Raw genomic sequence first — 26,383 nt, forward strand, 5'->3', positions numbered from 1 at the left:
TCCTCAAATTATAGCCATGGTTATATGCCATTTTGCTTTTTAAGGGGTAACAAATTTTGATACTTTTACTGCCTCCTTTTCATTTTTACATCAACCTTATGTGTTTTGGGAAATTTGTTCTAAAATAGGATGTCCCTCACAAAATTATCTAATACATTATTACTCTTTCCTACATGCTCTTATTTTTTATTCTTTCTTTCTCAACCAAAAAAACATATACTCATAAAAAAACATCTAACAACTTTATAATGATTATTAGTCGACGTATTAACATAATTTGAGTTTTTTAAATAAAAAACCAAGCTGTGATTGCTAAAACGATTTCTCTCTTTTTACATACCATATTATACGATGAGATGGACCACACAGACTCATCATAAAGAGGAACAACATAACATTTAAAGAAGAGTCGCAAGGTTGTCTGATAGTGAAGATGGTGGTCGTAAGAAATGGAGTACAGTTGCACACACCATTCCCCAGTATGAATTAATCAAATCCCTTCGCTCGCTCCAAAAATCGTAACCTCAAATTATGTTGTTTGTGTCTGTATTCATGAAGATAAGCTTGCTGTGAAACAGGATCTGCCACCAAATGAATCATTACAATTTACACATGCCAATTTCAAAACCTCATAAAACTATGGAATTAAATATTATTTTCAAACCTATTTGTGAATGCAAAGGTAAACGCATTTTCATCCATTAAAACTCAATCCGTATAGCTTCAACGCTTTCCATTCACTCGTTCCAGTGATTGAGTGAGACAGTGACATCACCAACCACTTTCCATTGTTTCCTCCCTCATAAAACTCACGCACAATACAGTTAAAAATTAAATCTTTTACCTTATTTATACATACCCATTACACTATATTCAACCCCAACTTACACACTTGAATGTAATTATAAAAAGAAGGAGAAAAAAAAACCAAACCTCTGTTTTCTGATACTCTGTTTCTTTCCATTTTCATCAATGGAACGTGCTCGTAGACTCGCGAACCGTGCAATTCTGAAGCGCCTGGTTTCTGAGGCAAAGCAGAATCTTCATAAAGATCCTATTTTGAATTCAACTACCCCTATATTGTACAGTAAATCCAAATGCATTTCATCTATTCCATCATCCTCTGTTTTCAGAAACAGGGGATTGAAAACAGAGAATTTTCTCTCACACAACATTGGTTCTTCTCAAACCCGGTCCATTACAGTTGAGGCACTGAAACCAAGTGACACATTCCCTCGTCGCCACAACTCTGCCACACCAGAAGAACAGAGCAAGATGGCTATCACGTGCGGCTTCGACAACCTTGACTCGCTCATCGATGCAACGGTGCCTAAATCGATCCGTTTGAAGGAGATGAAGTTCCACAAGTTCGATGAAGGGTTAACAGAGGGCCAAATGTTGGAGCACTTGAATTATTTAGCATCAAAGAACAAGGCTTTCAAGTCATTCATTGGTATGGGATACTATAACACTCATGTTCCACCAGTTATATTGAGGAACATTATGGAAAACCCTGCTTGGTACACTCAGTACACTCCTTACCAAGTGAGTTCTGTTATTTGTACTACATCAAATTGTATACACCGTTTTTTATACAAACCTTATGCATTTATCCATATCTATTACTTACCTTTTTTTCTTTTACTTATTATGCATGCATGCATTTAAAAAATAACATTGCAATATACCATAAGAACTATTAGTTTAAGCTTAAAAATAAGTGATTTTAGATTGTGTAGAATAAGTGATTTGCTTTTTATCTTTATATAGATTTTGGTGTAAATCAGAAGCTATTTGTGGTTAGTTAAAACCAAAATTATCATTTTTATAGTAAAGTGTTATGCTTGGTGATTCGGGTCATGTTTCTTTCTTATCTATCACACTCCATTATAATCTAAAGCTACTTAAGTAGATTGTGAAGATAATCAGAGATTTGGTTATTTTCATATTCTAATAATGGAAATAATATGACATAAACATGTTTTATTATGTTATAATTATTGTTTTAAGAGTAAAAGAAGTAACTATTTTGAAGCACCCTTACTCAACAAAACATTTTCCTTACCAGGCTGAGATATCTCAAGGGCGTCTTGAATCGTTGCTGAATTATCAAACCGTGATCACTGATCTCACTGGTTTGCCTATGTCAAATGCTTCATTGCTTGATGAAGGAACTGCTGCAGCTGAAGCAATGTCTATGTGTAATAACATTCTGAAGGGAAAGAAGAAGACTTTTATCATTGCTTCTAATTGTCATCCACAAACCATTGATATTTGCAAGACTAGATCTGCTGGTTTTGATCTTAAGGTAGTTACTGAAGATCTTAAGGATATCGATTACAAATCAGGTGATGTCTGTGGTGTTCTTGTTCAGTATCCGGGTACGGAGGGTGAGGTTTTGGATTATGGAGAGTTTATTAAGAAGGCTCATGCTAATGGAGTTAAGGTTGTTATGGCAACTGATTTGTTGGCACTGACTCTTCTGAAGCCTCCTGGTGAATTGGGGGCAGATATTGTTGTCGGTTCTGCTCAGAGGTTTGGTGTTCCAATGGGTTATGGAGGTCCTCATGCTGCATTTCTAGCCACATCTCAAGAGTACAAGAGGATGATGCCTGGTAGAATTATTGGTCTCAGTGTTGATTCTTCTGGAAAGACTGCGTTGCGGATGGCCATGCAAACTAGGGAACAACATATTCGTAGGGACAAGGCTACCAGCAACATTTGCACTTCTCAGGTTTAGAACTTCATTCCTGATTTGGTTGAATCAATTTTAGTTCTATGCTGTGCAAAAACTATTAAAAGAGTTTTAAGTTCCAACTTTTCACTATATATTCAATATCTCAATTCTTTGTTATTGGAACATCTTGTTTCATGTTCGTGTGCCAAACTCTACCTAGTACTAGCTAATTCCTGTAGCTATGTTCTTAGTTGTATATGAGATGGTTGGTCTTATGTACTCCTTATTGATTCTGTTCAGGCACTGCTTGCAAACATGGCTGCCATGTATGCTGTGTATCATGGACCTGAAGGCCTTAAAACCATTGCTGAACGGGTTCATGGTCTTGCTGGGGTGTTTTCCCTAGGATTAAAGAAACTTGGAAACGTGGAAGTTCAGGATCTTCCCTTCTTTGACACTGTGAAGATTAAGACTGCCAATGCCCATGCAATTGTTGATGCCGCTCGCAAAAGTGAAATAAATTTGCGAGTTGTGGATGGGAACACCGTGAGTGTTGCTATTTTTTGCATTGAGCCATTTTGCTTTATTTTCATGTATTTGGGTTATAATGGAGCTTGGTTCCTTGTTAGATCACTGTTGCCTTTGATGAAACAACCACGATAGAGGATGTTGATAATCTTTTCAAAGTTTTCGCTGGCAGCAAGCCTGTAAGAATTATTACATATATCCTTTTCATAAGGATCAATTATGTCATTACTCATCATCACGATAATTCCATCTAAAACGTCGATCATATGCAGGTTTCCTTCACAGCTGCATCTCTTGCACCGGAGTTTCAGACTGCATTTCCTTCTGGACTAATTAGGCAGAGCCCTTATCTGACACACCCCATCTTTAACACGTATATCCCATCCTTTTCCATAATATTTGAATTCATTTGACTGCATTATGAAAACTTACCTGAATTTTATTTGCTCTAAATAGGTACCACACTGAGCATGAGTTGCTTAGGTACATTCACAGGCTACAGTCAAAAGATCTCTCACTGTGCCACAGTATGATCCCGCTGGGATCTTGTACAATGAAGCTGAATGCAACAACTGAAATGATGCCAGTGACATGGCCTAGCTTTGCTAACATTCACCCTTTTGCACCAGTTGAACAGGCTCAAGGTTATCAGGTACATGCGAAGTTAAATCAAATTACAACGATAATGATAAAAATAAATTCTATTTTATTATGTAAAATGAGATAGAAGTTGTTTTTTTGTGTCTAAACAAGCAAATCTGATATCAGGAAATGTTCGAAAATTTGGGTAACCTGCTGTGTGCCATCACTGGGTTTGACTCCTTCTCTCTGCAACCTAATGCTGGTGCTGCAGGAGAATATGCCGGACTGATGGTTATTCGCGCATATCACTTGGTATGTAACTTTAGTTACCATGAACATGTTTGGTTAATTTTTATGGACAATGTTCTTATTAATTATTGAGGTAGGATGGTTTTTTTTATCTACTAGGGCCTTCATGGTTTCCTCCTATTTACTTTCAAGACATAAAAGTTTTTCAGTTGTTATTCAATTTTAACAATTGAATTTTACAGTTCAACTAATACCTCAATTGTGTTTTATTCTCTTGCTATGTTCTAGAAGAGATGCAGTGCCTTCCCATACGTTACTGCCTTTGATAAATATTCTTGAATTTCTGTCATGCTTACGTATTTTTCGCAAATTGATACTATAGGCAAGAGGAGACCACCATCGCAATGTTTGCATCATACCCGTTTCTGCGCATGGTACAAATCCTGCTAGTGCTGCTATGTGTGGAATGAAAATTGTAACTATCGGAACAGATGCGAAGGGAAACATTAATATTGAAGAGTTGAGGAAGGCTGCTGAAACAAATAAGGAGAACTTATCTGCATTTATGGTATAAGTTGCTTCCTATGCTGGATTCTTACTTGTAGCTTTCAGAAAATGATACCAGTGGACTGGGAGGATCTTGAACATTTTTTTGATATACAACTTCTGGTTTTGATTTAAACTATAGGTTACATATCCTTCAACCCATGGTGTTTATGAAGAGGGTATTGATGAGATATGCAAGATAATTCATGATAACGGAGGCCAAGTATACATGGATGGAGCTAACATGAATGCACAGGTTTGTTTTTATATGCACTTCTTTACATTCATGTACTTCATGTTGGTCCAAGACTCTAGTAAGTTAGTAGATCATGATGACATATATATTAAGAATCTAACTTTTTCTAGTGTGGTTATGTTATTAAGATCTTTTTGTGACTCTATCCAAATTGTTCAATCATTCTGTCATCCAATATTAGGTGATGCACATCTATGCTTTTGTTCCTACAATTCTACACATCTATGCTTTTGTTCCTACAATTCTACACATCATGAGGGTTCCTAATATAACATTTTGTGCCGAGTTTTAAAAAGTTTCTTGTCAAATTATATTTGGTACTCGGTTCATGTATACAGGTGGGACTTACAAGCCCGGGTTGGATTGGAGCTGATGTATGCCATCTGAATCTCCACAAGACATTTTGCATCCCTCATGGAGGAGGTGGTCCTGGCATGGGTCCTATTGGTGTAAAGAAACACTTGGCACCATTTTTACCTTCACATCCAGTGGTAATTTTTGTTCTGTGTAACATTATGTACAAGATGCATAAAATCATGTTGTTTTCGCGGAAAATGTCATCTTTAACCTCAACTAAATTGGATGACATTGTTTGTTCCTCCATATCTCGTACAATGGAAGTTCCATCATACGAGACATAGATGAACGGTGTCATGGACTAGAGATCCCTGTAAATATAAGTTTTTTTGTTTGTTTAATACTATCTTTCTTCTTTGTATTAAATTATATGTTACCATTATTTGAAGGTTGCCACTGGAGGCATTCCTGCACCTGAGAAATCTCTGCCACTTGGTACCATTTCTGCTGCACCATGGGGCTCAGCACTGATATTGCCAATCTCATATAGTTATATAGCAATGATGGGTTCTAAAGGACTCACTGAAGCATCAAAGATAGCCATTTTGAACGCAAATTACATGGCAAAACGATTGGAGGTTTGTGCAATGTCCTAGATTGCTTACATGGCTACTTTTCTTTCTTTCCCTTACTATTTTGCTTATACTTGTATGTTTTACAGAATCATTACCCTGTTCTTTTCCGGGGAGTTAATGGAACATGTGCTCATGAATTCATTATCGACTTAAGAGGCTTTAAGGTAGGTCTATTTGATAATTCAAGTTGTTTTTTCCAATATAATATCAGGAATTCAGGATTATTCATTTCTCTGCTTAAGTGTAACTATTTCCATGATAGAATTCTGCTGGCATAGAGCCTGAAGATGTTGCAAAGCGCCTTATGGACTACGGGTTTCACGGACCTACAATGTCATGGCCTGTGCCTGGCACACTCATGATTGAGCCCACTGAAAGTGAAAGCAAGGTATCACATTCCATCTTCTCCTTTTCATTCTACATTCTATGACACAATTTTTTTCTCTCTAATTCAACTAAACATCATTGCAGGCTGAGTTAGACAGGTTTTGTGATGCGCTTATTTCCATCCGAGAAGAAATCGCTGAGATTGAGAAAGGAAAAGCTGACATTAACAACAATGTACTTAAGGTAAAAAGGCTTTGTTGTTTTTTTAGCTACCTAGTATTAAAAAAAGAGTTTCATTACCTAGCAGTATATACCATTAGATTCATATTATAATTTACAATTACTAGTTCATGCACTTTCGAGTTTTGAGTGATTGTTGTTATCGAAAATATTGTGCAGGGTGCCCCTCACCCACCATCACTTCTCATGGGAGATGCATGGACAAAACCATACACCAGGGAATATGCAGCATTCCCTGCTTCCTGGCTCCGCGTTTCTAAGTTCTGGCCTACCACAGGTATATATATTTTCCTCCAATTTTTATACAACCTTTAAATTATCTTTTATGTTTTGCAAATTCTTAATGTAGCCTATCATATTTTGATATCCCTTTGTCTTAAGGGGATACCAAAAATGTATTCAAACTGTATAGCACAGCCTACTCTATCTTTTATCCTAAGTATAGTGGATTTGTTGCATGCAAATTAAACTACTAATGTACAATATGGTTGGTTGTATTAGGACGTGTCGATAATGTGTACGGCGACCGCAACCTCATCTGCACCCTTCAACCAGCATCACAGGTTGTAGAAGAACAAGCTGCTGCTGCTACAGCCTAATATTCAGTTCACATGTGTTTTCATTTATAATTTGTACATAAACTCTTCCTACATTACAGTCTCTGCAGCTATTGACCTTTGCTTCATCATCACATCATAATCATCACAATCTCAAGTTTCATTCATCTAGAATCATACTTAAAAACAATAAAGTCCTCTCCCAAAAAGAAATAAACAATGTATTCAAAAAAACTGAATGTAATTGCATGTGTAGTATTAAAACCTTCTCTCCCATATTCTTCTTGTGCCCTTATTCACATGCTCATGATAATAAACATATATTAGTTGAATGAAACCAATATACCATAACTGAATTAATAGGAGTATTGACACCTACATATATAGCTAGCTACCCTTGGATTTATAGTAAATAAACACAATGTAACTATTGCAACCTAATTTAGGACATGTTTAAGAATGTCCAAGCAAACTTACATTAAACATGCTGCAACACTTGAGAACAGTGCTAAGCAACATTCTATGGTCATGTTTTATAGTTTACCATCATTATAATATGTCAAACATACACACATGATTGATCATAATCAATTAAACAATGGAAGAAAAAAATAGCAGGAGGAATGATAGGTCCAAGTGAGGGTGGGGAATTGATCAAAGTGAAGTTTAGGAAAAAAGATCATATACCCAAAAATATCATGTCTTCAATCAAATTCCAATAAGTAATATAAAAAATTTAGTTTATTTTTATAACTTTTTTTAATGAAACATTCATTTGTAATTAGATTGAGACACCAAATGAGAACACGGAGAGATTATAAATCACACTGATAAACCTTTGTTAGATAAGTCACATGATCCACTAATCTCAACTCGTAGCCTTTCCCTTTTAATCTTACATTCTTACCCTTACTCTTATTTCAAAATTTACATTCTCATCCAATATTTTTTTGGGTCCTAATTATAACTAGTAGGACCAAGAGATCAATTATAATTCTATAAATAAAATTATTGAACCGATCGATGTTGCTAAAATTGCAAAACAATGATTGCTTAAACTCTATTACTATATATATATAGGGAAACAGTACAAACTACAAAGTAATGGGGCATGGCTTTTTATTGGAAAATTGACAAAATTGTGGAGAATAAATCAATCCATTTTTTTTGTACATATCTATCTCGTGGATAAAGAAGAAAGAAATGGGAATAAGAAGAAAACAAAAGTTAAAACAAGACATAATGACACATACGATTAGTTATAAGTCTGTCTTTAATTTTTTAATGTAAAAAGTAAACCCAGAAAAAGAAAGAAAGTGCAGCGAGAATCACTCAAATTTCCAGAATTAGACGAAACCGTCCATGCAAGACAGATATATCTTTCCTCATATAGCTGAAGTTATGGCCCAACCTTATCCACACTGCAAATTCAGTACTAAATTTGTTTTGAACCTTGCAAATAGCAATAACATATTGTATTTACATGATAAATTAACCTAGGTAAATATTAAAGTATCTCATATTTTGGGATAAAATAAATGTGAATTGTATAAAAGGGTTGGTAAGTAAGCGTAAAACCTAGAAAGAAAATAAAAGTTTGTAGGTAACAAAATTGATAGATAAAACTCTGGAATATAGCAGAAAGAGAAAACTCTCGAACTTTTATTTAAAGATAAGATAAATCTAGATGACCATGTCCCAAAAATGCTTAAATTCTTAAAGGAAAACCTAATACGAAATTATTCAAAAAGAAATAAATAAAACATTGCTAAAATTATTAAAATGTCATTTTCAGACTAGAAACGAGCTTAAATGGCCTAAAAAACATATACCTCATAACAAAGCGATCATTCATGTTGGTGTATATTATATTGACATCGAATATCAAACTTACACAAATTTTACTAATTTTTTCTCACAAGCGACTTCGTTCTCTGTAAGTCAACCTTCCTCCATCATATAATTACCAAGTATTACTTATTTCAACATTTTCTAAATTGTGGAGGGCATATTTGTCCAAAAGAAACAAAAGAGGTACGGTACTCTCAAAGATAAATAGTGACATCCTATTGCATGTTGGTGTATATTATATTGTTTCATGATTCAAGATCATGCATCAATATGAACAAGAAACACTTCCTTCATATTATTAGCCTCCAACACTATTGATATACCCCTCAACCAAACACACACGAACAAACAAAACAACCTTAAACTACACAAACAAAATATATATATGGCCTCAGAAACTCAACCTGTGAAGGGTTTAACACCAGAAGAATATGCTGAACTCGAACCAATCATCACCAAATACCACAAATCTCACAAATCTCACCCTTCTTCAAACACATGTTCTTCCATTATATCACAACGCATCGATGCTCCATTACGTGTGGTTTGGCCTTTCGTTAGAAGCTTCGAGAACCCACAGAAATACAAGCACTTCGTCAAGGGATGTAACATGACCGGAGATGGCGGCGTTGGCAGCATCCGAGAAGTGACGGTGGTTTCGGGGCTCCCAGCCTCCACCAGCACCGAGAGGTTAGAGATATTGGATGATGAAAAACACTTACTAAGCTTTAGGGTTGTTGGAGGAGAACATAGGCTACAAAATTATCGATCTGTGACTTCATTGAATGAGTTTAAGGAAGAATGTAAGGTTTATACTATTGTGTTGGAATCTTATGTTGTTGACATACCTGAAGGGAATACGGGTGAGGATACTAAGATGTTTGTTGACACTGTGGTAAAGCTCAACCTTCAGAAACTTGGGGTGGTGGCTATGGCTACCATGATGCATGGACATGATTAGGGTTTGAATTTGTAGTAATCGGTAGTTATAGCAATGCTTGAAGGTGAAGATCCTCCAAAATGAATTTTCATTTTGGTTGCTTTTCTTATTCATTAACAGTAATTATTATTTTATTTTATTGCTTTTACTCAATCAGTTGCATTTTGATTTGTATATTTTCTTGAAATGATAATTGTTACTTTATGGGGTGTGTGACTTCATGTTAGTGATGGACACGACTACGATTTTAATTAAACACTATAATACACGTTACTTACTTTTCTCTCTGAAAAGAAATGCAAAAATGACTAAGATTTAAACACAGGTTTCCAAGTTTTCTTATAATGGAGTGTTTTCAAAAACAGATTCCGTGTTTTGTAAATTAAAGCAATTGATTTATTTTGGTAGATATCTTCATTCTTCAGTATTGTGGAGAATATGACCATTATGATGAAGAGGGGGGAGAATATCAAATATAAGCATTGATAGGGTGTGCATTTGCACACTCTCGATTTTTTTAAAAATTAATATACTTTCTACAAGACATTGAAAAATGGAGAAATTCTAAATGGGCAAGTTTGAATCAAGAATCTGGTTTCAAATGAGCTACTAATACTCGTTGGGTTCATATTATACAACTTTGATAAATTTTATATTAATTTATTTGTTATATCTGTTGTTGTGGAAATTATTAAAGAGAATGGATTAATTCCGGAGAAATGAACTTGGTTAAAATCGCAAAGCAATGATTAGAGATTATGAGGGATGATGGATGAGAATATTTATTGCAAGAGGTAATCTCATTTTGCAATATGCATCACATTGACATTCATGATATGGATGTTGACTTTTTTCCTTATGGTAAATCACGGCGTGGAGGTAGAGCGCATGCTGTCACAATATAACATCATTATTATGTTGAATTATTTTATACTATTGTGAATATGCAACCTAAGGAATTTTATGATGAGTTAAATACTAAACTATTTTTTTAGATGTATTGTTTAAGTCCAGCCAATTTGTTCTCTAGTTTTGATAAAGCAAAACTGATTGAATTTGCAAAGTTTTATCCATATGATTTTTGTCCAACTGATTTAGTGATTTTTCATAATCAACTTGAGATTTATATCATTGATATGCATTACAATGTTGAATTTGCTTCTTTGAAATAAATCAATAATATTTCATAGAAGTTGGTTGAAAGTGGAAGACACATTGTTTACTCATTAGTTTATTTTCTTTTGAAGTTAACAATTATTTTACATATTGCCACAACAATAGTAGAAAGAGCATTTTCAGCTATGAAAATTGTGAAAAATAAGTTGCATAATTGAATGGGAGATGCATGAATGAATGACTGTCTAGTGACTTATACTGAGCAAGAAATATTCAATAACATTGACAATAAGTTCATCATTCAACGAATTCAAAATATGAAATCATGTAGAGATCAATTATGAAATGTGTAATTTATTTGATTAAAAATATTTAAATATTGTGATTTTGGCATTCATGTTTTCATTTTTTATATATGATGATATATATTATTTTTATTTTAATATATGTTGCACACCTTACTCCTAGATCTTAGAATCGTCACTGAATACAAGTTGGTATGGTTGAAAATTTTGACATAAAATAATATACGATTTTTCCATATATTGGGATAGGTTATTCAACTTTCAGGTTGCGGTGGGCATGAATCATTGTCTCTTATTCTAGTGTTAAATGTTGACTGAATTATTTTTTTATACTCATATCTTGTTTTAAACCACTCGAAATTAACCTTACTTTTATTAGATCGACCTTTAAATCTGAAATTCATCATATCCTTGATTAAATATAATTTATCTATATTTAGGTAAAGTTTTTTTAATATTATTTATCATTATAAATATGTGGTTTGATATATGAAATGATATACATATGAATATTTTGTTAATAACGTATATATGATAGAGAATCAATATGTTTTTTTTGTAAAAAAATATGTCATTAATCTACACATAATTGAATAGACACGTATATAAATATGATGAATGAGTGATCATGAGACTGATCAAGTCATTTATGTCCCTTACTTGACCTTAAATATTGACTAAATTTAACTTTTTAGTTTGAACTCAACTCTAAACTCAATGAAATCCGACTATATTAATAAATATGTAGAGTTAGATCTTATCCATCATTACTTTTAGATTGTGATTGACTTGAGTTAGTTGCGACTTTCAGGATACTCGTGTCAAATAGTACCATATACACTCAATAGTGGTATCTAAACGTATAAATATGACTAATTTAATACTTGAAGATTGATTAGAAGAAAAAGGTAGGTGGTTGTTGAGTTACTCTAACACAATAATATTAGCCTGAATTAAAGGGCATGGACAAAAAGTGCATCTCGTGAATGTTATCATCACCTGTGACCAACCATCAGAAACACGTGACTATCAACTATAATGTCATCATCTCACTGCCTCTTCAGATTTAAGTGTTAAGAGACTTTATCAAATCAATTTTTGCAGTATATTTTCATACAAAAACTAAGTATCTTATATTTCGAAAAGAATAAGTATATTTCATTTCCAATAAAACTTACTTTAATTGAATTCCTCCATACATGTCTTAAAGTACACGCTAAAAAACCTATAAATATAATTGTTCATAGACAGCTAAATGTAACACAATAGTTGATCGGCTACATGTATTCATGTTAAAATATTCATTTAAGAGAACTATTCACAATATTCGAACATGAAATACTATTGTTTAAGAGAAAACAAGTTCAATCTCTTTGTCACTTGAACCAACATGGTTTTATACTTGTGATTACACGACTATTTTTTTACCACAATCACAACGGGCAACAAATTTTAAGGTTGGTACAGAATAATGCTTAAAACATGTTCATTTATTCCTGGGCCAACTCTTGGGTTGAAACACTATGGACGCCACAAAACAGATTTGTTGTCTCAAATTTTATTTCATATGTTATCAATGATAATGAAATAAAAATAATAATAATAATAATAAACGTTTAATTTTTTAATTAACATAATATATTTTCATTAGTACGAGACAACGTATCGACAAAATATGGGACAACATATTTTGGTTTGTTTTGCTATAAGAGAATAAGCAAATTGTTAAGCCAGAGTCAAATGTTAACTTAGAATAAAGAATAATAATGGTGTATGTGGCCCAATGACTTCGACACTGAGGCCCACATTGCAGATATGATATATGACCTTGTTTTGTATATAATGAAGCCATGTCGTTTTTTTTTTGTACTTCTTGTCGACCAACCCATTAGTAAAGTGCTTTGTAGCCTTGTAGGTACTAGATAAATAATTGAAGATTAATTAAATAAAAAGCAGGTTCGAAATAATTGAAACAATTGCAGACCAATTGATTTTATCAACTATGAAAATTTAACTGTGGAGATAGAACATGTAATTGTCAAGACCAAATCATGGTATTGATGATTTATGAAATTGTTCATCAAATAAAAAACAATAGTCACATGAACCAAAAATGTAAGGTAATGAAAGTAAAATAGGATGTATTTAAGTACATTGTTTTGGAAAAACTATGGCACATCTTAGAAACATTTGATAGTGGGTCACATAAAATGAGGTAATTTTATCATTTTCTTGTATTGGAAATTTTCATTAATAACTAACATATTTTGACTTCATGAATTATATTATAGATTAGTATAAATAACTCACAGTTTAAAAAGTAAATAAATAGAATTAAGACATCATCCATTATGTCTATGATCTATGAGAGTGAGTATGACACATAAAACAAGATCCCAGAATAAATATGCAGATAATAAAATAAGCCATAGTGCCACTATTTCCCCAATGAATATAAAGGTCATGCTTTATAGTTATGATGATTATCCGCTATACACATATATAATGCTTTATGAACTCATAGGATTGGTTGATACAAACAAAGACAAAGCAATGGCACATGATACTAGGTTCTGTAATCTACATAACTCGGTAAAGCCAACAATAAATAAATTCATGAAGCATGTTGTCACTATATTCATTGCTTACATCACTAATATTAAGTTGAGTGTAGCCACCCCTTAAGAAAAGGACACTCACTGCTACAAGGGCTACAACAGTGTTCTCTCTCTCTCTCTCACACACATTTTCAGTTTCCTTGTGCCTTTAGTTGTTACATTCTGAAGGGAAAGCTAAAGAGTTTTTTACTCTATATACTCTTCTTTATTCATCACATTAGCTTTGTTGGTTTTAAAAATAGCTAAAAAGAAAAGGGCTTTCTCTGAAAATGTTTCTGAGGCACACTGCCATGAACAGGAGTTTGAACAGAGAGAATCCAGATATTTTGATTATGATGATTGCAGTGAAACAGATAATAAGAGGTGGTGAGGAGGACAAAAGAGATCAGAGAGAAAGAGAGAAAGAGAGAGGGAAAAATATATGGGCCCAGTAAAGCCTGCAACAGAAATGAGTGGCACTGCACCAAAGAGTAATGTGTTTCCCTCCTCTCCTTTCTTTTCTTGTTTTTACTCTTTTGTGCTTCTCTTCTCTTCAACTTTTCTCTGACTATATTAGTACCTCATTTTTTATTCATCTTTTAACATAGTTTCATAGCTATATTTCCCTCCTTGGCATCTTAAACAAACACTTTCTTCCTTTCAATGGTTTTTTTGAGGTTGTTGTCTCTGATTTTCTGGACCAGATAATGTTTTGAGTTTGAGTGTAGGTTTTACCAGAGGTAAGGTGATGCAGTGAATGTTGATGGAGTGTTGGAAAATGAAACTTGTTTTCTGGGTTGTGGGTACTTGAAGAGGGGGTAATGTTTTTTTTTCATGCAAAAGGAAATAACACACCTTTGGTAGTGGTATTTTATTTTGCATGGGTTGAAACTTTGAGCAAGATGGGAATGCTTGAGTTATTTTTCTTGTTTTCAAACAAATATTATAGTTCTTTACCACTGCAAATCTGCTTATTTTTTCTTTTTTTGTTTGTAGGTTCTGGGAGAACAAAATATCATTGCAAGGAGTTGATGAATATTTGGAAATTTCTAGTGTATCAAGTGAAGTCTCATACAGTAGTGGTTTTGTTCCACTTCATTTGGTTGTGATAAGCACTTTGCATATTTAGAGAAGGTTGGTTGTGCTAACTAATAACTACCATTCTTTTGGCTTGAAACATTTCTTGGATTCATTTGTCTGTTAGTTGATATATTATAATAGCTAGTGTAAAAAACACTCTTTTATCAATTTGACCTTTTAACTTTTGGGTACATTTATTTTGAATTTGAAAGGATACTCAATTAAATTATATATATATATATATATGCTGCATAACTATATATTCTTTTCTTGAAGTAAAGCTTCTAAATGAACATTGCAGTACCAAGAGCTTGTTGTTACATTTGCTAGTTGTTATGCCAATGGAGAATGGTATGTACAATACTGCTCTGAACATTCCTGGACAAGATTCTGCTGTTCTAGAAGAAATATCACAACATTCCAACTCAAATCCACTCACTCAGTGCTATTCATTTGTTGACCTTAATAACCAAGCTCATATCATAAATGGAATTTCAATGCTTGCTGGAGAGCAAGGTGAACCACCTATAAGTAATAATATCCTTTCTGATGTTTGTTTCTTAAATCCTGCATGTATTGCTGACTCTAGTTCATTAGTCAAATCACAAGGAAAGACTGCTATGGGAGATTACTCAAATCACATGCACAACACTGAGTTTCAAGAGCATTTAGCTGCAGGAGTGCCAATCACTCCGATTTCACTTGCTGCCATTCTTGCTACTAGAATTGGTCTTGAAGAAAATTTAGAGAATTCAACAGCTTTTGCTCCTTCAATAGGGGCACTGGGCCAATATACCTTTAATAACTGGCAAGCTACTTCAAACCCTTTGTCCGCGACTTTCCAGGATCACGGTTATGAGGAAGTACCGGATCGCGGTTACGATGAAGTACATGGTGGTAGTAAGTGGAACAATGTCAACGAGTTTCCCAGAGCAAAAGAGGTTGATGAAAATGTGTGTCAGCCTTATTCATCGATAGGAAACATGGATCCAAATGGATGGACATCATCAAGTATTGCTAACTTGACCAATCACGCTTACAATTCCCGTAACTTCAGTAACGAACTCTCTTTAAGTCTTGAGACATCTCCAACGACAGGACACTGCTCAGAGGTTAGTTGCCCTGATGTCAGCAGCAGTAGGGAACTCTCTATGGGTTCTAAGAGATATGTGCAGTTTTCACCATTGGTTTTGGGATCGAGATATCTCGTTGGAATCCAAGACATCCTTGCTCAAATTGCAAGGTATTCATTTGAAAATGTAGATCAGATAAATGGTTCACCTGCTGGTAGTAGAGCAAGTGGAAATAAATCAAATTCAGCTTTCTCAACCATGAGAAGTGTGTTGGTAAATGACAATGAAAATTCTATGTTTGAAGAACCTCTTTCAGAATCCCCTTTGCAAAGGCATGCAGCTGAATCAAAGAAATCCCAACTGCTGTCACTTTTACAGCTGGTATGATACTACATCATTAAACCTTCAATTACCTCATCTGTAGTATCAATTATGGTCCTAGACATAGTCCGGAGATTTAATCAATTGCATTTTCCTTTTCCAAATATAAAATTCATGAATGTTCGGTAAGTTGCTAAAATTGACATCTTTGGTACATCAAAGGTTTCATCCTAAAGTGTTGACATAGTGTTGGCAACCATTTTACTCAGGTGGACGATCGATATAGCCAGTGTTTGGATGAGATACATACTGTTGTGTCCGCATTCCATGCCGCTACAGAACTGGACCCTCAAATACATGCACATTTTGCGCTTCAAAGGATCTCTATCTTATACAAGGAGTTGCGAGAGAGGATTAGCAATCATATAATTGGGATGGGATCAGATTTAAATAAGTCTTGCTCAGAAGAGAATAATGAATGGTGCGTTGATACTTCGTTCATTCAAAAGCAATGGGATCTCCAGCAGTTGAAAAGGAAAAATCATCAATTATGGAGACCACAAAGAGGGTTGCCTGAAAGATCTGTCTCGGTTCTAAGGGATTGGATGTTTCAGAACTTCCTCCATCCGTGAGTTTCGATTCAAGCATAGTTATATCACCTTTATTTCATGGACTCTTCTCTAATCATGCATGCATGCTTACTTAACTTAAAAAAACACCGAAATGTGATATATTGGATTTTCAGGTATCCTAAAGATGCAGAGAAGCATTTACTTGCAGTAAAAAGTGGGCTGACAAGAAGCCAGGTAACTACTACTACCTTTACATCCTTGTTTAAAGAAGAACAATCTGCTATGGTTGATTCTGGTTTAACCAAGGTCTATGTTTAGACAACTTCGTAATTTATAACTCAAAAGTCTGTACAAATACTCAGTTGTAGGTTGAGAATTGCTCAACATTTTCGTTGATTCTTTTGGCTGGTTGAGCAGGTATCTAACTGGTTTATAAATGCTCGTGTTCGTCTGTGGAAACCTATGATTGATGAAATGTATGCCGAAATGAATAAAAGAAAGGCTTCTCGATACGAACAAGGAACGGAGAGCAGCCATGGGAACATGAGAAAGGCATGACCAATCTCAACCAAAGCCCCCTCAAGGTGATGAAGAAAGTCGCATAACAATTTTTCTTTTGGAGTAGACAACACAGGACAAACTCAAACCACAATTTGTGCATGCTTTGTTATTGCATGAGGATGTCTAATTGATCACTATATATAATTTTCAGTAAACAACACGGAATGTAATTATAGCCGTAGATGATGTAGTAAACACAGATCAATGGCTATAAGACTATTTACTTGCAACTTGGTCTCAGGTGATACTACAACATTGTTATTTACTTGTAGCTCCATGACAAGGAACGAAATTGATATTTTTTTGGGTACTAACAAGGGTATCTTCTCACAAGAAACTAGTCTCTTTCAGGGTGTTTGACTGTCCATATCGGTTGATATTCTAACTTCCGAGAAAACAACATTAGGATTGAATCAACTCAGTGTCTGGTGGAGTTCACTATTGTAGATTGCACAGCAACCACAAGCAGTGCAAGCTGTCTATATAAAAACACAACAATTACTGTACATACTGCTGAGACAGGAAAATGTGTCTACAGATTGAGTCTTGTATTGGGAAACCATGTAGTTGATGTTCATCCACGCTAACATTATGGGTAGTTACGTCTAGCTTTTATTGAGATGGTAGCCTCAATAATTGTGAAGAACTTGATATGAAGGAGTAAAACGAATTTTTAAAAGCGAACAAAAACTAATAAAACCGATGGTTTGCACTTAATATATACTTTCTGTGAGATTGATTCAAAGGAGCATAGGTGCACCATTGCACTTAAAAGCCTCCTGCTATTGAGAGCAAGTCGATAGGGTTTCATGGTGTGAGAGGGTAATGTGCAAATAAAAGGGAATAATGTTTTCAACAAGATGAATACAACATGCTAAGGCATTTGTTATTATGCAATTATTAGAAGATATTCTCAATGAAGTTGCACATTATTTTCTTGATTTTTGCTCAACCAATAGTATCAATGACAACAACAAAAGTATTGATAATCAAAACATCCATGACGACAACAAAAGTATTGATAATCAAAACTTTTAGTAAGGGTAAATGAAGAAATAACATGCTAGATAGAAAATATGAAGTGTTATATAAAAAATACCATCAAAACTAGAATATGTCTTACCATAGAGAAGTGTAAATCATGGGTATTTAAGTCTCTTACAAGATAAACCAAGGTGCAAAGGTAAACAGTCTGTCATGCTTAAGAGGTTTGAGCAATTTTGTAAGAAATCACAAATTTGTTAATGTCAAAAAAGCAACATTTTTTTCACCATGTATAAACAGTTGAACTCTGAGTTTATCAAAGAAAAATTGAACTCCACTTCAAACACAAACAATCAAATTCCAAAAATGCTTCATTGTATCATTCATATCAGGAGACAATATTCATTACAGTGAAAAGGATACCAACATACTTCACAGAATGCGATTGCACACAACATTATGCCCTCCATGTTCACTTCACAGTTGGTAGAGGAACTTCGATTTATTCTTTATATCCAGAAACAACCATTTTGAAGCTTTACCAACAATTCATACTCGCTAAGTTGCTAACTAAAACCTAAGCTTACAAATGAAAGAATGACTATATCCGCTTTCAACTAAACTCTTGTCCTGTTCCTTTCCTTTTTCTCGTTATTTAAACCATTCTTGCATCTACTCCTTCATCAGATTTATTACTTCTAGATTCTTGTTTTTATGGGTTTCAGTTTCAAGCCCATACTCTCTGGTGAATAAAGCTCTGGAGAAATGCAAGATGGACTCAGAGGACTCCTTGGACTGACACTTTGCTTGGATGGCCTATATAAGCCATATCCCATAAGAAAGTATTCCATTGGTATAAACATAGCATGAGGTTGCTCCTCTGTTACCATTGACCCACATGCTTGAACCTGTAGTTACCATCAACTATTGCTGTAAAAATATCATTTTGATAAACATGCATTCTTAAACTAATATGAACTGGAACTATGTATGTTACACACCTCAACTAAGGCACTGAACCGTCTGTCGAACTTTGAAGACATATGTAGAGCCTCGGGGTGAAATGGAGACATATCGCCCACAAAAATTAGTGAGCGACACTGTAATTTTATCAATCCTTCACTAATGTCAGATCTCCTGCAAGATGGTAATACGAAGTTAGTAATAATGACATATCTAACTTCTATAAGATATCAGCACATTTGTCATCTAAAAATATGTAAAACTAAAGCATTTGTGCATGAAAAGTGGTAAATTATGGAGCATGAGTGCAATTATGTATAATTGAATTCTGATGGTGTTGAAACTCTACAAATATATTTTGTTTTGGGTTACAATGTGGCTGCATGGAGATTTGAACCTATGGCGTGTAAACTGCCCAAACCCCTCATAGACTAACTCATTCTGTGGTTTCTATTACTAGAAATATTTATCGATAAAGCCTTATAATTTAAATATATAAGTTTGTATTGGAAACTGATATAATTATACATGAAAAATTAAAAGTTGGATTTTATTTTGAAGTGTAATCTTACCCATTAATAGCTTCTAGGAACCGCCACACATTCAAACTCTGCCTCTCCTCCAATGACTGTGAGAAATATTTTAAAAATGCTCAGCTTCAAACTACCAGCTAACCCAGTTCCCACATGAAAACATAAAATAAATTGGGCTAACCCTTTGGCATGTTTGAACTATATCCGACTCTGGCAAGTGAGCACTGCCTCGAACTTCCTATCAACATCAATAAAATTGAATGGTTCAACCTCCCATAATGGAAGTACAAAACGAAATGTTTTTGGAAGCATAGGCATACCTTGCTAAAGTACCTCTTTAGCAATATTTCTTTTACTACCTCACACATACCATAAAAGTAGAGTAAATTTGACATGACCTGAAAACATTATGAAATCTTCAGCAAAAGGAGAGACTTATCTAACAAGGATATACATTCTTATAGGTTTAGAAAATGAACCTTGTTGTACAACCATTCAGTCCAAGATGGTGCCTTACAGAGAGGAGAAACAAGTATCAAACCAAGAACACGTTGTCTATACTTAATCTGTTGTCAATAGTTGGAAAGATTTGTAAGTCCACATTATTGAAATTCAGATAATGTAGTAGTAGAAAGAGAGGGGAGTTAGGGTTGCAGCAAGCATGACAACTTACAGCAAATAAGGTAAGAATGTAAGCCCCAGCAGTTACTCCCATACACATGACTGCACCAAGACTGAGACGAGAGAAAAAGAGGAAGGGTGTCAGATTGTCATCCCAAGATCAATCCATTCCAGAGGAAATTTCAGTTACCAATATCATTAATTAAAACACCCATCCAATACTTAAAACCAAATAGAAATTGGTCTAATTTTTTTATTGATTTCTCACTAATTTGTTCGGACAATATGGCCAGAAGGCAAAGAGATTGGAAGAGAATAATTTCCCTTATTTGGTAGTTTAAATTTATGAGGAGGAAGGCAATGTGAGGAATACTATTCCTCTTCAAAATCAGTTAATGAATTTGGTACCCTGCAAATTGTGGGGTAAGAAAGTTGGAACACCTTTACTTTTATTTCAAAAACTTGCCACTCACCCCATAAGCTTAGTTGCTTGAAAAGAGTTTATGAAGGTTTTCACAAAATTTCAGAGCACAGCCTTTTTACCTTCTCATTTTGCTCTTCATTAATCATTCAAGCATGGGGAAGGAAACTCTTCCCATTCCATTCAATTTATGTTTCATCACATTCCATTCTCTCTAAAACATCCTACTATAGTGTACAAAGAAAGTAATTGATGATTAAGCTAGAACATACTCACCCAAAAAAGTTAAGAACTTCAGCTATTTGGTCCGCTAAGTCGTCAACAGAAAGAATTGGGTCATCTGGATCAATTGCAGCAGCTCCTAACTGCAATAGCTCTTGAAGAAAGCACAAAATGATAAGGAACGAGAAAATCTATGACATCCAACTTGAAAATATTTACAAACGTAACAGACATAAGAATATAACAAAAGATATTACAGCTTCAAGACATAAAGCTAGAGACCTCATGCCCAGGTGGACTAATATGATATATGCAGAAATTGTGGAGTAGCAGGGAATACACTTCAGGACAAAAGAACAATCCCTGAAAGCAGGAGACATCTGATGAAACCACATGCATGGAAACAAAAGGTTAGATTGTTAGTTTGTTAACAAAATAAATAATGTTAAGAAAGACGCAAACATAATTTCTTGTTTTTCTTTTGGGAGACAAATACAATTCTTAATTTTGATGTTCTCTGCCTAAAATTTTACAAAAGAAAAGCTAACTACTGAGATTATGACATGTTTTCGTCAGCTGCAACTACCTGATTTTCTAAACTCTGCTATCAAATCCACCTAAATGGACGGGTACAGCTTTTGGAACAAATGTTTAAATAGACATATAAATGCTAAATCAATAAATAACTTACAATTTAAAGCCAAATCAGGATAAGTGATAAGTGCTGGCTTGTCCTGGTCTCCATATACAGCAACAGAGATAGAGCCATGTCTTGTTCTTATATGATGTTCCTGCAGATAGATATATCTTAGAAGCATGTTACTCAGGACGGCACAAGAAGTTGCCAGAATAGACACTAATCACATATGAATACCATAAATCACCTTCATTATGTTTACATAATTAGAAAAGGAGAAAATCAGGTAAGCGAGCAATGATGTTATAACCACATGTAATCATTTGGCATGATGAACAACAGAAACGTGGAAATAATTTGGGCCTATGATAATAATAGCTTATAATCCTCCTGTAAGCTCTTTCTAGCTCATTTCAACAAGTTTGTCAGAAAAGCTCATGAAAATAAACTCTTCTAGCTTAATTCAAAATAACTTGTTTAATTAAGCTGCTACCTCAACACTAGCATATTGCCATGGTAAAAAAATTATAATACTAAACCTCATTGCTCTAATCCAAAGACAACATGATAACATAAGCAGAATGTGTTTCACTAACTTGAAAGCATGCAAGCATAATCTTATGGCCAAAGCAACTAATTTACTCCGAACTTTGTAGTTGAAGTAAGCACACACTGAAGATTATTAATAGAACAATATCATTAAGCTAAAACAATATGTAATTGAAACTATTTTTACCGAGCATGTCAAAATTACTAAGAACAATCCAATCAATTATGAATAGAAACTGAAAATGCATGATTGATAGTGTGAAAGGCAAATATTGTAGTGTACCTTGAGTGAAGGAGAAATGGTTTCCATATCCACCGATACTGAATCGCTAGAATCCGCCATTCTTTTTCTTCTCTCTTGCTTAGTTGAATTGCATTTTGCATTCTCATTCCATATCTTAATTAATTTATAGTGTTAAGTTTATGTCCCGTGTATCAAAAATTTAATGTATCATTTACAATTCATTTGAATTATTTTTTAAAAGTTAATAATTATAAAAGGATGAGTGATGAATGATATAATGACAATTATTGTCGATGTATATATATTTTTCTTAAAATTATATGCAAAAGTTTTTCTCGAATTTCAAACCGTGGTTAACTCGCACGGGTGCAAACAGAGTCACCGACGCTCTACCCGTGGCACTGGCACCTTCACGAGCGGTCCGCACCCTCACGCTCTGGTTCACTTAACTATGGTTAGGTAAGCCGACACTTACTTTTACACTCTTTTTTTTGTGCTTTTTCTGTTTTTTTTTTCTCTTTCTTTTTTTTATCAATGATTTTTTTTACTAAAATTATTACAAGGACATTTAATGCATTTTAGTAAGATCTAGTGAGAATAAATGTAGAATAAGATAAACAACTTTATTATTTTTAGAAGAATAATAAATCATTGGAACTGATCTGTATTGTTTCACCTTTTAGTGATTGTCTATTCACAATGTCCCATGCTTTCAATTTGTAAGAGTATTCAACTTCAAACTAGAAATAGAATATTGTTATTATGATTTGTGGGGAGTAACACTATCATTTGTTACAGCTAATATTCCATCTTAGAAAAAGATTAATTTAAGTGAATTTGCTCCATTTCAGAATAGGATAGTTAACTTATTCTTTGTGATACTGTAATTAAATTATAATATGAAGAAAAAAATTACACTTATATTATCCATTTTGTTAACTGAGAATATGATTCAAGAGTGTGTTTTTAATAGGTTGCACTTCTAGTATATTTCATTGTTATTAGGATGGAGAAAAATTGTTCATATAAAAATAACTATTTTATATTTAATTATATAAGTATTATATTATGCTATCATATAAGCTTGTAATTATATAGATAGTTTATCGAAATAAAGTTGTTTCGTAAAGTTAGCCATGAACTATTTGGAATTTATTAAAAAAATAATAAGGCATATATTAATTTATTATTTAGTCTTTTATTAACTAAACTAAATTTATTGACCAAATTAATTATTTAGTATTTCATTGATACTATAATTAAATAAGTTTCACAAATTTGATAATATTATTAGTATTTTTTAATTATATACATCATTAGTAAAACTGATAGTTATTATTTATACATTTATCTACTTATAACTAATTTATTACTTGGTGCCATCAATACATAGATAATTTAATAATAAATATTAATTATTTGGTAAAGTTGTCACTAATATTATAATTAAATAAATATCACAAATTTGATAAAATTATTAGTAATTTTATAATTATATGCATAATTAAGTAAAACTGATAGTTATATTTATATACTCATTTACTTATACGTAGTTTATATTTTTATTTATTTATTTTAGTGCAATGTAAGTATTGTAATTTGATAAATTTTAAAAGGTTAAAATCGTATAATTAATTATTAAAAGCCTTTATAATTTTCTAAAATCAATTATCTCTAAAAAAAAGTAGCTTTTGAAGACACTTCTTTTTTAAAAGATATGGATTTCCTTTCATCTTTCATTGACTAAGTTAGAAAAAAAGTAAAAATATCATACAAACTCTGCATTGGAAATAATTTTCATCTTTCATTGCGTTGTAGTATTTTAGTGTTGTGGGTATATTTATATTTTTGGAATATTGGAAGGATATTCATAAGGAATAAATACTCCTACTACTATATGTATTATTGTATTATTAAATGCTATTAATGAAAGATACAAAGTCAGCTCTCTTACCACCACATGATGTAAAAATTCGAGACGTGGCTGTACAATGAAAATGGGCCCCACTACATATATTTCCGCAGTTAATCACGTTATACTGAATTACTATTCATGGTCCACGAAGACGATAAGTTATATTTTGTAATGTATTTTGAAGGTGAAAATTGTAATTTCAATAAAAACTAATGATCATAAATAACGTAATCATAAATAACGTTATCTTTTGGTTTATTAGTGCATTTTTTCATAACTTATTACCTAGTAGTCTAACTCATGGTCCCACGGTAGAATAAGCTACTTCTGCATGGGCATCCTTAATTGTCAATTTTGAACTTCCATTTTTTACTATATAATAATATTATTACATGATATGATTGGGGAGGGTGAAAATAAGTACAACCTTTTTCAGTATATTCATTTTTAGTAGCAAAGTATATGGGTCACTTGATTGTAGGTAAAAGTTAAGTGATCAAGAAACTATACAATAATAAACCATTCATTATTTGAACAAAACCTTCATGGAAAAAACTATATAATTGTGGACCCAAAAGAAATTCTAAAGCATTGAAGAGAAGGATAGTTTACCTTACTTGGTTCAAGGTTGCAAATCTTGTTGATATTAAGTAAAAATAAAATTTAATATAAGTTCAAAACATGAAAAGCTATCGAAGGGAAATAGTATTTAAATTTGGGTGAATGATAACTTAATAGCGTGGTGGCGATCTCAGAGCAGATGCAGATTTCAAAAAACGTTTACTTGTGCACTGTGAACATTTATTAAAACCCAATCCCTATACATTGTTTCATGGTAATGGTACATCTTCAAACCCCAAGTGATTTTTTTGTTTCTTATTCATAAATTGTTATTTGAACAACTTAAATATGATAACTTTTAGTTCAACTTTCCATCAAAAAGAACGAAACTAGATGGTCATTAATTTTTAAACATATTTTTAAGATACATGTAGAAATATAATAAAAAATAAGTGGAAATTTGAAGAATTTAAATATACTTATAACATAACCTTAACTATTTTCGTAACATGTGACGATTTAGTCACGTTGAAAAAAATTGGCTCACCTCGTAAATGTTTTATTTTTTCGGTAAACACCTCATGCATGTTATACTAATGATTATTGTACTATATGGATTTCAATATAGATATCCTCTTTAGTGGGTCAAATGCTCTTTTTATATCAACATGATGTTAGTGTAGTAGTGTAAGATCTTGCTAGATCCTCAAAATAATCAAAAGGTGAATGATTCAATTTCTGGGAGTGACATTGGTTGGGAAGGGTAACTACACACTCCAAAGGTGATTATATTCCTTACTCAAAAGTGAGAGATATCCTTGATAGTATAAAAAATAATCTTTAATTTTGTAAAGTGAAAATGATATATGTTCTGAATGAGTTTTATATAATATTACCGCATCTTGTATCATTCATATTTAAATGAATGATGTATTGATTATATATAAATTTTTACATTGACAATGTATAAATATTACACTCTTTAATAAAAATGAACATTTTTTATTTGCATAAAAGTTTGCATGCTTGTTATATACAATGTGCAAAAAAAAATTCATCTAACTTAATGAACAGCTATTTTATGTTTAAGATTATAATAAGCTTTACTAAACACACACCTAATAATAGGTTTATTTTAAAAATAATCAAATATTGGAACATCACAGATATGTTAACCTTTTGAAATTTAGTAAAGCAGCCATAAGCATGTTAAGGATCTCCTTATCCAGTTTTAGCACAAGTTTATTTTCTAGGATTGAATTTGAGACTTTTGATTAAACTACCACTACCATGTCATGTGTTAATTGATCCACATGTTCGATTTGTTGATTTATTGAAGAAAATTCCAGAATCATACGAAATTAAAGGTCTTATTCATAATGCATGCAGAATTGTTGGATACTAGAGGGTACTTTCTTATTGT

At 33.1% G+C, this 26,383-nt stretch overlaps 4 protein-coding genes across 9 annotated transcripts; 3 read left to right on the top strand and 1 right to left on the bottom strand.

Annotated features, from left to right (window-relative positions):
* On the top strand, positions 934–7,061 carry LOC109326669 (glycine dehydrogenase (decarboxylating), mitochondrial). 2 transcript variants are annotated; one of them, XM_019559398.1, is made up of 16 exons: positions 934–1,545; positions 2,069–2,734; positions 2,978–3,223; positions 3,307–3,384; positions 3,478–3,578; positions 3,662–3,857; positions 3,974–4,099; positions 4,419–4,604; positions 4,725–4,838; positions 5,177–5,329; positions 5,585–5,773; positions 5,857–5,934; positions 6,033–6,158; positions 6,242–6,340; positions 6,497–6,614; positions 6,839–7,061. In XM_019559398.1, exons 1-16 carry the CDS (start codon positions 973–975, stop codon positions 6,934–6,936), a joined length of 3,147 nt encoding a protein of 1,048 aa, XP_019414943.1. In that variant the 5' UTR covers positions 934–972; the 3' UTR covers positions 6,937–7,061. The 2 variants fall into 2 exon arrangements, with proteins under 2 accessions (XP_019414943.1, XP_019414944.1); XM_019559399.1 differs by lacking the exon at positions 934–1,545 and having other exon boundaries at positions 2,333–2,734; positions 2,978–3,232.
* On the top strand, positions 8,968–9,951 carry LOC109326674 (abscisic acid receptor PYL2-like). The gene has a single exon (XM_019559409.1). The coding sequence runs from the start codon at positions 9,131–9,133 to the stop codon at positions 9,704–9,706; it is 576 nt and encodes a 191-aa protein (XP_019414954.1). The 5' UTR covers positions 8,968–9,130; the 3' UTR covers positions 9,707–9,951.
* On the top strand, positions 13,510–17,616 carry LOC109326670 (homeobox protein ATH1-like). Of its 5 annotated transcripts, none has more exons than XM_019559401.1 (6): positions 13,520–14,194; positions 14,700–14,837; positions 15,085–16,237; positions 16,447–16,805; positions 16,923–16,983; positions 17,167–17,616. In XM_019559401.1, the coding sequence occupies exons 3-6, from the start codon at positions 15,119–15,121 to the stop codon at positions 17,305–17,307; spliced, it is 1,680 nt and encodes a 559-aa protein (XP_019414946.1). In that variant the 5' UTR covers positions 13,520–14,194; positions 14,700–14,837; positions 15,085–15,118; the 3' UTR covers positions 17,308–17,616. The 5 variants fall into 5 exon arrangements, with proteins under 5 accessions (XP_019414950.1, XP_019414946.1, XP_019414949.1 ...); XM_019559402.1 differs by lacking the exon at positions 13,520–14,194 and adding an exon at positions 14,215–14,443; XM_019559404.1 differs by lacking the exon at positions 14,700–14,837.
* LOC109326672 (pollen-specific protein SF21-like) lies at positions 18,648–22,923 on the bottom strand. Its single transcript, XM_019559407.1, has 12 exons — positions 22,806–22,923; positions 22,524–22,652; positions 21,746–21,845; positions 21,337–21,434; positions 21,109–21,197; positions 20,464–20,524; positions 20,270–20,356; positions 20,111–20,188; positions 19,972–20,028; positions 19,830–19,885; positions 19,296–19,431; positions 18,648–19,202 (listed from the first exon to the last, which is right to left on the bottom strand). The coding sequence occupies exons 2-12, from the start codon at positions 22,581–22,583 to the stop codon at positions 18,993–18,995; spliced, it is 1,032 nt and encodes a 343-aa protein (XP_019414952.1). The 5' UTR covers positions 22,584–22,652; positions 22,806–22,923; the 3' UTR covers positions 18,648–18,992.

This window comes from Lupinus angustifolius, chromosome LG14 (genome assembly GCF_001865875.1).
Source record: "Lupinus angustifolius cultivar Tanjil chromosome LG14, LupAngTanjil_v1.0, whole genome shotgun sequence".
In the NCBI taxonomy this organism is placed as follows: Eukaryota; Viridiplantae; Streptophyta; class Magnoliopsida; order Fabales; family Fabaceae; genus Lupinus; species Lupinus angustifolius.